Source organism: Epinephelus moara, chromosome 14 (assembly GCF_006386435.1).
Source record: "Epinephelus moara isolate mb chromosome 14, YSFRI_EMoa_1.0, whole genome shotgun sequence".
In the NCBI taxonomy this organism is placed as follows: Eukaryota; Metazoa; Chordata; class Actinopteri; order Perciformes; family Serranidae; genus Epinephelus; species Epinephelus moara.
Genome location: NC_065519.1, coordinates 22,545,242 through 22,562,729, shown reverse-complemented (window position 1 = coordinate 22,562,729; position 17,488 = coordinate 22,545,242). Strand labels below are relative to the sequence as shown.

The 17,488-nt window shown below is 42.7% G+C and overlaps 1 protein-coding gene across 9 annotated transcripts in view; it reads right to left on the bottom strand.

The window, feature by feature from the left end:
* esrrb (estrogen-related receptor beta) overlaps positions 1-17,488 on the bottom strand; it is a 48,898-nt gene that overhangs the window by 20,506 nt on the left and 10,904 nt on the right. For 8 of the 9 annotated variants that reach the window (XM_050062587.1, XM_050062590.1, XM_050062586.1 and 5 more), the window contains 2 exons: positions 8,778-9,187; positions 1,640-1,765 (listed from right to left, as the gene is read on the bottom strand). In XM_050062587.1, coding sequence (XP_049918544.1) covers positions 1,640-1,765; positions 8,778-9,174 — 523 coding nt within the window. In that variant the 5' untranslated portion in view covers positions 9,175-9,187. The remainder of the gene's footprint in view (positions 1-1,639; positions 1,766-8,777; positions 9,188-17,488) is intronic. The other variant, XM_050062583.1, reaches the window with a different exon arrangement.

Sequence of the window (17,488 nt, the reverse complement as noted above, 5' to 3'; positions counted from 1 at the left end):
TAGAGCTTACAGTGGACAGGGACCATGTGTCTCTCTTTCCATTTCGTCTTGGTGACACTTTAAAAGTGCCGGGCCTCAGGGCAGAAATGCACCTCTCATTTCTCCATTAATCATGACAAATGTGTGATTTTAATAATAATCATTTCTATTGTGACAGAAATCAGTTATTTTAGAGGGATCTGTGACAACATCTGTGCAGGACTTCAATCAGCCTGTGATAATAGTTGCTGTGTGGCGATGACAGCCGCTGTGTAAAAGAGTAGGGTCATTCTTATTCTGGGAATGTGCTGAATACACAGAAGTGTGCAGCATTAGAACCTTGGGCTTAGCCGAAGTCTGCATATTTGAGTTTTACACTCTTTTTACTCTGACCTGACACTGGTCATTCATTTATAGCCACGGCTACATATTTTTGTAGTCTCTTATTCTCCAAGATGATATATTGGCATAAATTTTTCATCAGATAGTAATGCGATTACTCTGTCTTTCTGGCACTGAGGCTTTATCTGGCTGCATGCAGTCCAGGGGATTCTGTTACTGTGTGGAGATCCATACGGGCTATGACTCTGGCTTCAGGTGGCGACCGGATATATATGCATCTATAAATCCTGCTCTCCAATGAATAATGGGAGGAATAATGGCGGGATATACTATATATACTGCACAGAGCTTGACAGAGAACTTAAAAGAGGACGTTTGTGCAGAAATTCATTTATCAGAGCTTCTACCCGGCAGTATTTATACCACTGTATAAACACGAGGGACAATCATACTTTGCACAACATAAGTGCTACCTGACCCACACTCATCAGCACTCGAGGAAAACACGTTTCCTTACAGAGTCCCTGAGCTACTCCCAGAGGAGGCTTGAATAAATATAACACCGCCACTTCACCCCCTAGCCATATATCTTTCATTATTCATTTGTCTGGCTCTTTTGGAGCAACCAACAAGTGAGGAGGAGACAGAGAGAGGCAGGTGAGAATGCATCCACTGATGCAGCAGGCTATGAGAGAATGGATAGGTGCCTCCCCCGGAAGAGCAGCCAAGCCTCGGGGTCTCAGGGGGCTCAGTCAGGGCAGCAGAGGGGGGAGAAACCCAGCCAGACAAATCCATCGGAAGCATGTTTAATTGTCACTGAATTCCCTGCTGGCGTGACTTTAAAAAACCATCCACAGGAAGAGAGCCGAGATGTTCGGAAAACATTTAGTGGATCAATATGCCGAGGAGAGCTGAGACTGTGCCCAGTGTGTGCTCAGGGACCCGGCCTGAGCCTTTCCAGGCGGAATATGGTTACATTTCTATTACTCAGACGGCAGGATCAACCTATTCAGCATATTTCCGTCCCCAGCTCAACTGCACATTTATTTACTGCTGTGTAGGTAGGGGGAGGACAGGGGGGCTGGGAACCGGTGTCGAGGCCAGCCAGTTGCATGCATCTCTCACTCTGACTCATTGAGGAAGCAGTGTGGGACTGAACCAAACAACTATGAGTCTGTAATGCTGTAATGTTGCTTCCTTATCAGATCAATGGGAGTTTCTCTAAATGTGTAACTGTTATATGAAAGTCATAAACAATAAAAAAAATACGTACAGTATATTTATCTGTGGGTGTAGGAATAATAAAAAATGCTCTTACTCTTCTTACCTTCTTTGAGCATCCCCACTTTGAGGCATTTCATGAAGCGACAAGCCTGACATGATTTGCGTCTTCGTTTTGTGATCTCACACTCATTTGTGGCAGGACAGCTGTATTCTATGTTACCTGAGGAGGAGGAAGAGAAGAAGAGCACATGGTCACCACCGACAAATCAGTTGATAAAGATCCAAAAAAATTGAATTTAAAACAAAATGTTTGTGGAAATATTGACATTTTTAGTAGAATATGAGGTGGAAGCATTTCAGCAGGCACTAAAGGGAACCTAATGGTAATTTAGGTGCTGCTACTGATGAAATAAATACCGGTGTGTACCCTCAAATGGACTATAATAAATCATCTTTTGCCAACCACACTTGTTAAGCACATAGATTCCTATAAAAACCATTTCTGCAGGTGGCTCAGGTGTTCTCCAGCGAGCACAGAGCCTTCCAGCACTGAGGGCCACGGCAGGAGGAGAAGCTGGGGGTAAGAGGTAAAGGGTGGGGGTGCGGGGTGGAGGTAAAGCTACAATAGTCCTTCAGGACCCATCAGTAGACGCCACCCAGGTCCAACACTAAATTGGCCTCATTAATTCTGTGCGTGTCCCCTCCGGGCCCCGGGCGCAGGCCATGTCCCCCTGCGCTCAGAAGGGCCTGCCACTGCCTCAATAGCGGGCTAGAGAGCCAGACACGCTGCCCCTGACCACTTTACATAATACTCCAGCAGACCCAAACCTGTTGTTACCACTGTTGCCATTGTTGACTATTTACATAGTGTACAGGCAAGAGGCCTTATGCATTATTCAGCTGCAGCGTCTGATTCCAGGACGGAGCAATGAAAAAGAGTTTCATTGCTACACAATAAAAGAGCCGGTTCTGCTCTACTCTAGCATTAGCAGCAGAAAGGGCAGGAGATGTGAGGCAATGCCTTCGCTTCTGTCTGATTCCCTACATTTTACTGTATTCAGGGGTTTTCAATAAAGGGTTTCTATATAATGGTTGCTTCAGCCTCAGAATCTGAATTATCCTTCCTTTTGAATGGGCTTTCAGTTTTAAAGCTTTTGACATTGGGATTTTTCCTGAACTTTTCTTTTAACCCAGGGTTTACGTCTTTGGTAGTACAGTGAAATAAACTGTTGAGTAATGTAAAAATCTAATTCAATCACGATAATTACTTCTATATTTTTTTATTCACTAAAATGCAGGTAAGTTACAGGACGAATTTCATCCATCCTGTGTAAGAGTGTTGTGTCTACACTTTCTCGTCAGCCTGCATTGGGTCATATCTGCACTTTTTGGATAAGCTAACTATGATCTACAAAGTTGTGTATTAACATCTTTGACTCAACCCCAAGATTAAACCTCATCGATTTACGAAGATACACATAGATATTTGCTCCTTGTACAGCTGATTTTCAAAAGGCTGCTGATATATTCTCAAATTGACCATCACAACATTATACTGGAATATATGTACAACTAATCACTGCTAAATTATGCTGACATTTAGATGGACTAAATTCTTTTCAACAAGGAAAATCTCTTCAGATGGGGGACGTATGTATTCTGATAACAACATAGTATCTTGTATCAATAGATGCCAAAATGGGCTCACAAGGCAGACTATCAATTTCCATGTACATAGGCTTGAGACCAAATATACAAATTATAGAAAAACATGAATAGTATAAATTCTGTGTGCCTTGATACTTGTGTATTATTCAGTCTAGCTTGCCTAATTTCCAGGCTTTAGAAATAAATCTAGCCCGTACTTTGCCACTAAGTCCAACTTCTTATTTTCATCAAACCAAAATAATTCAGGATTTTTATTCTGCATTCTGATAAAGGTGCACGCAGGTAATCGTGTAAGGTATCATGGGCTGAGACAGCCAAATCGTGCCCTGCTACATCCTGCAAAATCACACTTATCTGGGTGAAATACTACGTTTTTAGGGAGTCTCATAAGTAAATAATATGTAAGCAAATATGCTTTCTGTTTAACCTACTAAATACACACATACAGTACAGAACCCCTGTGACAGATGCAGCAAGTTCACATTTACACTGTGTTTAAAAAATGCTCAGACACATCAGGATTGTGTCCCAACATCCTGCAGCTGCTCCACAGCTCTGCCCCGCGCTCCATATTTTCTGTACAGAGCAACAGAAAGCTGTGTAATATTCCGCCGGCGTTCCTCCACTAGCCCTCCAACATCCTTTGACAACTTATGCAATTATGTTAACATTATTGGACAGATCAAGTGGAGGGTCCCAAGATGTTATAAATAATTAGAAATTCCTCCTTATATCTGGGTTAGAAATCATTATGCTAATTCTCCTCATCTCTTTGGGATTGGGGTAAATAAAGGTGTGAGGGAAGCGGCTGATGAGCTCTGATTGTCTTTCCTCTGTCTGTTTTCTCTGTTGTCATAGCAGAACCAGACCATAATAATCCTATCCGTCTCCCATATGCTGGGAGGAGGCAATCAGTGGCACCCTGCGCTGGAATCAATTCATTGAGGTCTTTTTGGTTTGCGTTCCTATTACAGACTAACCAATCAACAATTTGCTGGGATGTAAAGAACTTAATACATGAAAGAAACATTGATTTTGATTTTCAAATCTGAAAAATCTTTACTTATCACTTCATTCACTTGATGTTATGTTGCAGGTTTGTTTGCACAACTCAACCAGGCACAGTTGACCCTGTGTGTCCCCTGAGGACGCTGTGTTTATGGGGGTATTTTTCTCTCCACCTCCCCTCCCTTCCCGTTCTCAGGGGTGCTGGGGACACGTGCACCAACCCACACCTGGTGGCTAACTAAGAGAGTTAGCCCTTTGATATCGCACACTCCAGAAACAAAAACAAACGCACACTCACATGCTGCTGTGCTACTGTGTCCACCTGTCCTGTCAAGTCCTCTGCGTGTCTGATGTTCTGTCAGAGGGGGCTTCTCATAGCTCAATGCAGAGAGAGGGGTGGATTAACCAATTTTTCATCTCTACATTTGGTTTATATTTAGGAGAGCGAGTGTTTCGGTATCAGTGTCCATACAGTAAGTCCCACTTCAAAACATGCCTAACGCCCCTTAGCTGATCTAAATGACCCCTCTTGGCCTGTTGTTTTTATTAACATAAATTCATAGTGATGAAAGATGAAAAATATCCAAGCAATGTTGATATTAAAGGCACAATCTAAACAAAACTGTAGCCCCACTGACCAACTGTAACTTGTTTTGACTCCCAATTTGTTTTCAGGTATTTTAATACACATGCAAACACTAAAGGTTGGTTTTATCAGTTACCTTTTTGACCACACTTGTAAGAGACCTGTAATTCAATTGTGTTAAGTCATCATTAGGGCAAATACTTAATTTATACTATATGCAAAATATACCTGTAATTTAGGTTGTCAATTTGAACTGTTAAATGAAAAACGACATTATAGGTATTTATGTTTATGCATTTACCTTTTTACTTTGAACAGAATAGGCTTTATTACTGTGAGATACTTTTATTGTCTTTATGTGAATGAATGATCCCAGCTGGCCACCAGCGTCGTTAGATGTTTATATTTGGTTGGATTTAGGTTGCGATGTCGGGTGTCCAACATTTAATGTCATTTAATGCCAACGACAATTTGACGTAGAACACTGATAACAGATGATGTCGATATTTTGTTGATTTTAAGTTGTGTTGTTAAGTAGCCAAAATCCAACGTCTTCTAAACGTCTCATACCAATGTCATCTTGACGTAGAATGACGAGATTCAGTTGTAATGTATGGGGAAGAAGACCCACCGTCAAACACAATTCATTCACATTCACACAACATGAAAATCGAACATTATTAGACATTTAAATAACGTAAACCTAAATTTAACGTTTGTCCGATGTAAGAGTCCAACATCTTTTTGACGTATATGGACGTTTGGTGCCAGCTGGGATATTGTTTGTAGCTGTCTTTAGGTGTTTCTTGTCTCACTGATCACAATGCCCACCCGAGGGATGATTACACTATTTCTACCTGAAGATAACTAAACAGAAGTATAAAAATAAACTGAAACAAATGCTTTGTGACTCTGAATAAGACTGTGTGATGTTTTTAGATCTACTTTAGCACTACAGTCCCCTGAACAGTAGTTACAAAGTGTCACATAAGCACTGATTTAATTTGTATTTTTTAGTTACATTAAATAAAAACACTGACTTCAAAGGGGCACACCTTTTACTGTAAATGTTTTACAAAACCTTGTCATTCAGAAATGATGGCTGGAAATGCTGCCTTGTAGAGTAATACAACGGCCAGTTTCACTTTCAGAAATGAAGCATACTGGCGGGAACCCCTTTAACCTGAAGGCCATGCTCGGGTTTATCTGTCTTTAGAGAGGTTATGGTATGGTTACCAATAACATTACAGAGTGAAGGGAGAAGAAAAAGATTTCCCTCCTTCTTCTCTTGATAAGTATCTGTCTCAATCTATTTTATGGCTTTTCAGGACCCATGCCAGGGCAGAGAGGGGAAAGTCAGGTCTTGTAAGTAAATTACAGTAAAATGGCAGGTATTTCTCATCAAAATCTAAACCGACTTTTACAGGCTTACTGTCAAGGTCTATTACTTCATATAAAAAGAGGGGCACCGAGTTCAGTTGGTTTTCAAGCAATTTTTGCACTCGGGTTCAAAATGGAAAGAAAACAGGGTTCAATAAGAGATTTATGTTTTTGATTGGTGGAGCACGTGAGGCGCAGGAATGGCGGGATGATTAGGGAGCAATGAGAACAGAGGTATTTCTGGGATGGATGGAGATCCAGGTTGACATTAATTTCGGCCTGGCCTTGACTAATGTAACTATCTCCACGTAGGAGTTCAAGGGGCTTTTCACTGGATGAATAGGTGACAGAAGATGGATTTTCCATCCGCTTTTGTTGAAAAGGTAAGGGCATCAGCTGAGGAAGTGGAGGCCGGAGCAGGAAATGGAACAAAGATGTGAAGTTGCTCAGTGAATAAATGCTGGTACTCATAGTCTAAACATCTTAAATACAACTAAATTGAAAAATTATATATTAATATTTTTTTAAAAACAACTACAAATCTCCAATTGAGAATTAGCCACTGTATTACGAGAAAATACACACAAGGTGAGCGCAAGGTGATAAAGAAACTGTCATGTACGTGGTTAACATTAACTTAGCATGTTGTTTGCCCTAAGTGCTATAGAACAATGTGATAAAGGGCTGGCAAAGACAGCTCCTTTGTTTTCCTCTCATTAGAGAGGGCCGTCTCACACTCCACCCTTGACTGCCTCGTTATTCCTTTAATTAATCAGTTCTCATCAACGGCACCCTCTTATTCTTTCAAGGGCTCTACATCCCGCTATTTACTGCCTCCATTTTCCTCCAGCAATCCTGCATGTGTTTCTTTTATCATTTCGGAAAAGGCTTTCACCTCCCCCAAAAAGTCCCTGCGTCCTCCTGCCTTCTCTGCCTGGGACCCCTGTCTGATTATTATGCCATTAAGCCTCTCCTCCTCTCCTCTGAAAGAGCAGCAGGGTCCCTCTCCAATCTAAAGAAGTCCTGGGTTTTTTTCCCCTCCTTTCCCTGAAATTACCCGGCGACGCGTGCCTGAGTTTCTAATTGGCATGCCCGTCCCTGGAGACGGCCCCCTCCCTTCTTCCTAATGAAAAGCCTCGGCCTTAATTACACTTTCCAAACGCTGATTGTTATTGACAAAACTCCTGTGGCTCGGACAAACGACGGCAGATTAGCTCCATTACAGGCAGCCCTCCAAGAAGAGAAAGAGAGGGATTTCAAATCGACAATGCAAAGTGAGGGGGGAAAAAAAGAGGAGCTTTCAATTTTTTTCCATGTACCTTCCTCTTAATTGTTTGGGCCATTGCTCCACTTAAGACGTCTCTTTCTTCCCCAATGCCTTTTTTCTGTTCCATTGTGTTGCCGTCAGTGTACTTTCAGTGAGGGGACAAAGCCCAGTTATGTTACTTGAGAAAAAATGTTCATCTTTTGTCAATAGACAGGATTGCTGATGGCAGCATGGGTAAACAGGGGGATTTGGCCTAATGCTTTTGTTTGCCTGCAAAAGGTACATAGACTGTCTAAAGCTGATAGGGCTGTAAGGTCCAAAATCAACACCTAACAAGCAGACAGACAGCCTGATCTCCATATAATGCCTGTAATCATTTGTTGATGAAAATTTACGGAAAGCAATGGATAAAACATGTCAGATTCTTTAGTTTAAATATCAAATTCTTCCACTCTCAATCATCTAATCTCACCATACCTCAACCCTTTGGCTCGTTTTACCTATTTTATCTAGTTTTTCCACTGTATTTATTGCACTGCTAAGCCGGCAGAGCTTAGACCTGGGCAGCTGTGCCTGTTGTGCGGATTTTTTTTTTTCCAGGCTCAACAATATCTCCGTCTTCCTGATTAATCTGGAGCAGAGCGCACAGTTTCACAGTGGGGGGCCTTTCATTGCCTCTCTAATGAGAAGCTGTGATACATTATGCCTTGCAGATAGCCAATCGCACCCTAGTCCCAAGTCACACACACACACACACTCATGCACACAAACACAAAACAGGACAGGGATAATAAAGCACATTCTCTGAGCCCCCCCCCCCAAGGCATCTGGGCAAACAGCCCCTACACTCCGCCAAATCTGACCTCTGAGCGATGATGTCATGGCCACCGTACACCACCAACCATGACAGATGATGTGATCATACCTACATTTGTGAGCTGTCCCATGTCAAAATATCCTTCTGGTTTCTGTTTATTTTTTTAAAAACCAGTGCAGTGGATGTTTTTAAAATGCAGTTATTTGATAATCACTACATAAGTTTGTAATGTCATCCTGTCGTAGTTAGGTATTGTAGATTCTAATGGAATCAAAAACAAACATCTTTATGGAGGCTGCTGGTCTCAGGAGGCAGAGAAGACATGTTTCACACTCCAGTGATTTTTTTACATAGCAAATTGCTTGGACTGAGTATGTTTCAGTGTTGTTGTGAGGCCAAAGGTGTCTTGTATGGAGGGTGTTTTTATGTCTGGTGATGCAGCGACATGGGATGAAGTAACTCGTATTGAGTGTTTGTAGGGGGGGGAGGCGAGAGGAGAAAAATACCTTGTATTGTCCTTTTAAAAAAGGCTTTGCAGGCCTCACATGAGGCCACCCCATAGTGATACCCCGAGGCTATATCTCCACAGACCAGGCACAGCCTCTTGGGGAGGGAGTTCAACATGTATTCGCACTTTATGGACGAGTCTTCCATGATGGTGCTGGAGCAGTCGTCATAGCGCTTGCGGCAGGTGCCGGCCCCGAGCCCGCTGGGGGTGAACATAGGAGGAGAGTCCAGGCCGTTTGAGTGGCTGTTCATGGCGCTGACATAGCCACCACTGGCGTCTGAGTTGCCGCTGGGGCTGTGGTGGCTGACCGTGTCAATGACCGAGGAGGGACTGGACGGCTCTGTCTTGATGTAGGACCCACAACTGGAGGGTAGGTGCCGGTCATCAGCGGCCATTCTATTCAGCAGCCTGAGGGACGGGGTGAGAGACGGAGGGGGAGGGTTGATGGGAGAGGGAGGAGGAGAAGAGGAAGATGATTAGCAGAGGTCTTTGGAGAGTACAAATGAATCTCATCAACCAGTGGAGTGACATACATGCCTAAACAGCAAAATACTCAACAGACATTAGGTACAAATTATTATGATTCTGTGGCAATTTGTGACAATTACAACATAAATGCTCTTTACATTTAAATATACTTCGCAGGAGTTATCAGTTACTGTTTGTAAACAGTATCGCCAGCAAAAGTGAAGGTCTCTCTTGTAAAAGTGATTTTTAATCTCAATGGGACTTCCTGATTAATTAAAGGGTAAATAAATAAATAAACGTCCCGAACACAGCAAAGAAAGAGGAAAATGCAGCCAGAAGACAGGGTCTCTGCAGATTAATACACCGCCACACACTTCTAAGGGGGTCATATGTGATCATTGAGAGGAAATAGGAAAATCCTGCATAGTATCATGGTAGGTAGGATTTTTGTGGTCAGTTTTTATTAGCTAAATCCCAATTAAATGTTTTGCATATAGGGTTGCAGCGGTATAAAATGAAAATTGACTGTTATGATACATGAACATTTGCTTATTTACAATGTTGTATTGGAGGAAAAAAAAGCAAGCGGATGGAGAATCTCACCTGCGCATCATCTTTTCTCCTTGACTGCCTGTCAGACTTTTAAAGCTTTTGTTCAACCAAAAAAAAACTTCTGTTATCATTCCTTTAAGGGTCATTGTAACTGATAATAATAACCGTGTAATACCGTGATATTTTCTGAGACATTTACCGTACCATAAAAATCTTACACCGTTGCAACCCTTGATTGCGTATCTACGTTTGTCATGTGTCTGTTTTTTTAGTCTTTCCAATGTTCTGTTCTTTACACCTCTATGTGTCCTAACCTTCCCTATAAACCAGTGAACCAGAGGGAGGATCCTAAGTGCTTCATTAGCCACACACCACGACAGCTGAAAAAGCGCTCCAGTGTACAACTACACACAACTACAACACGCACGTCCACACACACCGCTGCACACATGCCCAAACACAGTACAAACACACAGACAGAGAGAAAGGAAAGTGGAAGAGAGAGACAGGGAGAGATAGAGAGAGGAGAGAGCACTCAAATAACTTAACACGCAAGTGCACACACGCACACACAAACACACACAGAGCGCATCAAGTCTGGGGCATCTCCATAGTTTAGAGCACAGAGTGGACCTTGGCTTGTCTCCTTGAGTCAGCAGTCAACCAAAAGGAAACATGATGGCAAGATATTGACTTTTTCACTGTCTGCCTAATAACTGTATTTTGGAGTACATGGAATATGATGCTGTAACGTGTGCAGACTAAAGTGCAGCCTTTTGGCTGTGGCCACAAAATGCACTCTGAAGCCTTCCTTGCCCATATAAATCTATTTCAGTCTCACTCTATAACCTTTAACTTGAAATTGCACTGGGAGGACAATGGGGGGAAAAACTTAGCCTGGACATGTTCAGCTCATTTTTTCCGTCCGCTAAGAGAGTGAACTAAAGGGGTGGACTGCTGGAGGAGATGGATAACTCAATGTATTGGGGATGCCGTGTAGACATAGTGACCTCTTTGGGTCAAGGCGAGGTCGCACACTTACATACACACACACCCCTTTGCATTAGGTACCACGGAAGGGGTGAAAGGTCACCTGCACTTGCCTGCATTAACAAAATTGAGCCTTGCATGGCTTATGCAAATTCAGACACAGGGGCTCCTAGTGAGTGGCAGCTAGACAGCCCGAAGTTGTGCCTTAGCACATTAGTTCCATTAGCATATTGCCAACTAATGGTAATGTTTACATATTTGACATGTCAGTTTACCATCAGCACAGGGAGAGGGGGCCGTTCCCTGCTGGGCTCTCTCTGCCTGATTGGACAGTAGCTGTCTGTCTAAGAGTGCTTCAGAGGAAACAGGAAATGAGAGGCCTCCGCCGTGTCCCCTATCGGTCGGCCGGACTGCCTCTTGCTCTCTGAGGCTGATTTAATTGTGAGGGTGGGTGACAGAGGGGTTCAGGCCCAGGGGTCAGTGGGTCAACCTTATTTTCTCACCCTGGCTTCCTAGGCCCGTGGAGATGGGGGTCAGCGTGTCAAATTAAATCTCATTCCCAGGTTTCCCTCCCTGCTGTCATGTATATTCATCGGAGCTCCAGGTGCCTACCACTTCTGGAAATTCACAAAAAGGTTAACTGCTAAAATAAATAATAAAAAATGCCCCCTGTTAAAACCGTTGACCTTGTGGAATAAGCCCTTTGCCTGAGCACTCCTGGAATTCTTCTTGTAATATAAAGCCTTCACTGTATAAAACTGATACACAACTACCACTGTGCTGGAGAACATGCTGTCCAATTTAGTCTTCCTTTCAGCTGCCTTTAATTTAAACAATGCAAGAAAAAAATTATTATTACTGGTGGCATCGGGGGCGGTTATTCAGATTTGCTGTTTTAAAAATGGTCCACTTGTACTCTTAAATGTCCTTGCAGACAGAAATTGAAAAAGTGACTCCATTTCATGCCTTTCTAAAATAGAACTTGCCGCTCTTGATAATGAATGCAGATTGCATCCCCATAAATTAATGCACGGCTCTGTGTTCATCTGCTTTATGTTCTCTGTTTCAGATGGATATGTGCACCTGTGCGATAGGGCACCTGCACTTGGCTTATTAAAGGCTATATATTAAAACGCGGGAGCACAAGATGGCTCCATTTAGCTTTTATTTCACAAATTCAGAGTAAGCTTAACCCCGGTTCAAAGGCCATCTTCAGGGTGACACTTAGCATAATTGCATAAGTGTCTTAACTGTTTCCCCTCCAGCTCAATGTGGTCATTTATAATAAATGTGCTGGCTAGAATCCCCTTAACTCATTCCGCTATGACACATTATACCACTGCTATGCTTATGTTTTTAACAAGCCTGCATATATTGATTAATGATACTGAGGGAATACTAACCACTTGAACCTGGCGTATTAATCAAATAGTCTAAAATATTTCTATAAATATTCGTAATCTCTAATGGGACAGGTCCAATTTAAATCTATAAATACCATTGTATGGGAAAATGAATTATGAGCATTAAATAGTTTGACAGCAGCAATAGTTGTAATAAATAATTCAATATGTGGGGCAGGTGCTAATTAGTTTGGGTGCTACACAGACAGAGCAGACAGGAAAGGGTCTGCTGAACTAACTGAGACTTGATGCTGTAAAATCTATAGTTCTAACTTCCTTCCTTCCTCAAGGTAAGAGCATTTCAAATTCTGCTGCCTGGCTGCCCAAAGGAGCAGCGCTCGTCTAAGATACAGTATCTCTCCCTCTCGCCTTTTCTCTCTCTGTTCCTCCTCCTTTTGTTCCCTTTGTACTGATCAAAATTCATGCTGAGTAGTGGGTTATGGGCCCGCAAACGCACACTGCGCAGTTTGGTTTTAATCTGATTCCACCTGGCCCTCCTAACAGCATTTCAGATCCCTAATATCATTCCACTGGTGCTGCTGTGACCAGGATTAGCTGGCCTAATGATCTGGCAGCTCGTCTCGCACTCTCTGTTCCTCCACTTCCGAGAGGAGAACCGAGGAGCGCTCATTCTCTCACGTCTCTCTCGCCTGCGAGCGAAAACTCTGAACGTTGGATGACACCGTCGTAAGAACGCAGAACATTCAGGATGTAATTGAGCCAATTTGTAAGTATTCCTGCTGAGAGCTTCCTGCTCACTTCAGGAGGATACTGACATCCTCCGCTGTTCTCTGGGTAACTACAGCTCTCGCTCCGTTTCATGTGTAAATCACAAGCACACACACAAACCCGTGCTAGAGGCTCAACTCAAAGAGTGAGCAAATTCCTGATGTCCTTTTCACTCTCAAGGCCACCAGATGCCAAAAACACCATTTTATAACATTTGCTAACCTCATCCCGGAGTGTCACATCCTTGCTACCTGATCAGACTGGGCAAGTGGAGGGGAAGGGGCGGGTGGTGGAGGTGGGGGTTGACATCTGCAGGCAGGGTGATCGTGATATCAGATGCCCCGGTAGGGGCAGATCTGTCTGGAGGGCCCCAGGCGATGTGGCCTGATAAGCCACTGGCCCCAGAGTCAGCGCTGGTAGGACGAACTCAATTAGCTCCTGACAGACCTCCTCGCAGTCGGGCTCAGCCTCCTCGCCACAGCAAGAACCCACTGGCAGCTGCCACGCTGACCTCTCCTCCAGGGGCCACTGCCACCTTTTACCGCTCCAACACACAGCCGGGGATTCATTTTTAGGAGAGCAGACACCATGCTGAAATTCTGCACAGCCCAACTAAAGTCCCAGAAATATGTTCGGTAGTGTGTGTGCCACCAAGGGTGCATAGTGTGTGTTCTCACAGGGGAAAATGGAAATGAAAAGGGACTCAGACAGGGGTTGGGGTGGCTCTTGGGAGAAATGAGGGGAATGGAGATTCCAAAACACACTTAGATGAAATATGGAGGACGCCTCTCTGTCTAACTGGTCCCAGGTTAATGACCATCAGGGGAATAAAGGGCCAAAAGACTCTTGGGGTAATGTGCATGTGTATCTGTATCAATGTTGCATTGGCTTATGTGCTCATTGGTCAGAGTGTGTTTGTGTTGCAGACAGAATATGAAAGATGGAAATATAGCAGGGAGGAGAGTAGGGGTGGGTGGGTGGGGGGTTTGATGGCTGTGGTTTGGTTGGAGGCAAGCCCGGCACTCCATAGGGACCCATTCTAATCTATGAGGGAGAGGCCCCTAATTTTGGAGTTTCTCATTCATTAGTCCTGCTCTGGCAGAGAGAGGAGGGAGCGGAGGGGGTGGACCTGAAGGGAGGGGAGGGGCCTCTTTATTAACGGATATGCCAGACACTCAGGAGAAGCTGACAGAGATTTATGATGTGCAGATCTATGGAGGCAAACAAAAGGGAAGTGGAGGAGACAGAAAAACAGGAAAAGAGGGGAAGAGAAAGTAAGCGATACATGAGGGGAGGAGAGAGTAGAGATAGAGAGAGAGAAAGCAGTGTTTATGGTACCAATGGAGAGCGAGGGCCCTGGATCAATAGTCCGTAGGCTGGGGGCTCGTGCAGGGTTACCACTGGGGGGGACCATGCTGCTCTGTGGCCTGGGCAATTAAGTTTTTCAGTCTCCAGCAGAGGATTATATTTAGCCGCTCCACAGCGATGTCACTGTAGTCTTTATAAAGCTATGAGCTCACTCCACTACGACAACATGAGCCCCATGCTCCAGCGGCACCACAAGATAGCGCTGGCCAAGAAGCAGATCACATCTATTGATCCCCCCCTCTTGCTCCTTCCTGTTCTAGAGATGCTGCTGGCAGGAAAGAGAGAGCCTCTTGTGATACAGGCGCTGCTGTTTGTCTGACGTAAACTGTCTGGGCCGCACTGGGCAGATCTAGTTCTTATAAGAGGGCTGAGTTCAGGATGTTGAGAGAAGCAAATGGCTAATGACAGAGCTACTGTCAGTGGGGGATGTGAGAGAGTTGTCTAAACTTCCCGCTGCGGAGAGCAAAGAGTTAACAGTCTGTGCAGACCCAGCGGGGAAGCTCCCCGCAGAATTAGACAGCTCATCACACTGAATGTAAAAAAGAAGTTCAGTGATAAGTCTAGCCTGCCATGCAGTACATTTGGGATCAAATTTCTAATTCGGCCTTTTCATTAGAAAAGATTAGTTTCCATTACACCCATTATGTGGCATGGCCATGGTATAATTTAACAACACACATTTACAATGGCCCGTGATAACTAGAAAAAGTAATTATAGTCCGCTACTGGCAAAAATCACCCTTAAAAACAGTCTCTAATTATCAGTGTTTTGTATATTAAGACTCCTCCAGGGCTGGTGGAGGTAAAGACATCAGAGACAACCTGGTGTTGTGTGATATGTCACTGATACACTGACGCAAATATCCCAATACACTCTTGCAGTGCTGAGGCACAGGTGGATCCTTCCTTTGCAACAATACATGTTTTAACTATTCTGGTTTATGACAGTTCAACTATTTTTCACTTTATGACTGATTAACATTTGAATGAGGGAACATGTTACTGAAAAGACCATTTTTACACTTGTTTGGCTATAATAATACGTAAAAAAAAAAAGTGTAACAGTTCGACTTCCACTCTTTGAGAAATTGTCTTGACATTTTAGTGGAGCTGAGTGTTTTCCTCGTGTTACACACACGGTATTGTGCAAGATATTGTTTTGTCACAGAATCTCCTGCATCATGACGCCATCATCAACACTGTCTAGACAAAATATCATGAGTAGTGTCGTCAAAATATTGATTTATTTAAAAAAAAAATTCTCTTATTATTAAACTCTTATCAATGTAACTAACACTATTGTATGCCCTCAATGTCAGTTTTTCACTATAGTATTGAATATGGTAACAAATATCAGTATTTTTCAAGGTATCATATCAAAGTTATAAATTCCAGTATCGTGACACAAATCATTAGTTACCTCAGCCAGTCATGAAAATTGCGATTTTCCTTCATTTACGTGTGTAATATGATAATATCATGAACGGATAAAGTAAAAGATCCAAAGTAGGGATGCCCCGATCCAATACTGATAACGGATATCGGGCTGATACTGATTCATACAGCTGGATCGCGCATTAGTTAGTATGTTTAAGGCTGATTACACATGGCTATACTATGCCATGCATCAGAAGTGCGTTATTAGACTGCACAGCTGACGGAGCTAACAACAGACATATCAGCTGTTTGGAGGCATTTCAATTTTTTTTTTTTTATATCTACAAGTGTTGTAGATATAAGAATTTATAACTTTAATACAGTACCTTGAAAAATATCAATACTTAATACGATTTTGGATACAACAGATTGAGAAAACTGACACTGAGGGCATAACATTTAAAATGAAAATAAAAAAAAAATAGTAAACATTAACAATAATTAAAACTTCATAAACTAACATTTCATACATTAACATTAAAGGAAACAATATTCTTGTGGAAGTGAACATCTTAGAAAGCCTCTGAGATTTTCACGTGTTTAAAATGCAGTCAAGTGCAAGTAAAAAACAAAACTGTGCTACAAAATCCTCTATATAACCAGAGCGAATGACACGAGTGACTAGAAGACAGCACTGTGAGTGAGTGAGAGGAGGCGAAGCTATGGGGGCGCTATAACTGTGTGTGTGTCAACTCTGTTTGAGAGAAGAGAGAGCGAGATAAAGTCCTATCAATAGCAACGATACTTTGGACAATGAGCATACGAACGATATGTATCAATAAATCGATATTTTTGACAGCTGTAATATCTATGTATTAGTTATATTTTGTTTTACAAAGTTAGGAAAGCAATGTTTCAGTCATGTCTGATGTTGCCTCACACATAATAGAAAGGTCCCAGTCACTTTCATACAGTGAAGCGCACAGCTTATCAGATTGCTACCCAAAGCCCAGGTATCGGTACTGGTATCGGGACTAAAAAAAAAAAAAAAAAAAAAAAGATCAGTGAACTTCTAATTCAAAGAACACCAAAGTGTCATCTCTGTTGTTAAAGAAGTAAAAAGAAGACAAGAAAAAACAAGAATTTGGTGATATGCACCCAAATAACTGACCAGGCTGATGTCGCAGGGATAAGACATAAAAATTCTGTTTTATGCTACAAAAGCCTTTTAAGACGAGGTTTTGTTTAACTGCCATAAATTATGTGGAAAGCCAGCAGATATCAACCACAGCACACCTCTCACGTACTCTCCGTAGGGTTCCTTATGTAAAATAAAGAGGGGGGATTATAAAATATGAATGATGGAAACTTGAGCAAAAGAGCCAGACTGGTTAATTTTATCAGAGAGGTGAAGGATATTCCTGATTATGTTGCATGTCGTTTTGCATCGTGTGTGTGCGTGTGTGTGTGTGTGTGTGTGTGTGTGTGTGTGTGTCACAAACAGAAAGAAATATTATTGTAAAGGGTTAAGGCTATTTAACACAGTCCAGTGTAAATCACAGGTTTAGACACAGTGACTGTGCGTACAGGAGGACGGAGGCATAGAGCCATGCATGAAATTACTTCATTAATCTTCTTCTGATAGGCCGTCCTTGTTTAGGGGGGAACTCTACCTGCTTAAAACAAAGAGCCCACCATGCCTCCATCATAAATTGTCCTCTTCATATGAAGAAGGGCCAAATACAAACAGACAAACACACATGCACACATGTACACGGCAAAATTAACAGGGCAAAAGTAGCAGGTTTATCAGGTGTCCAGG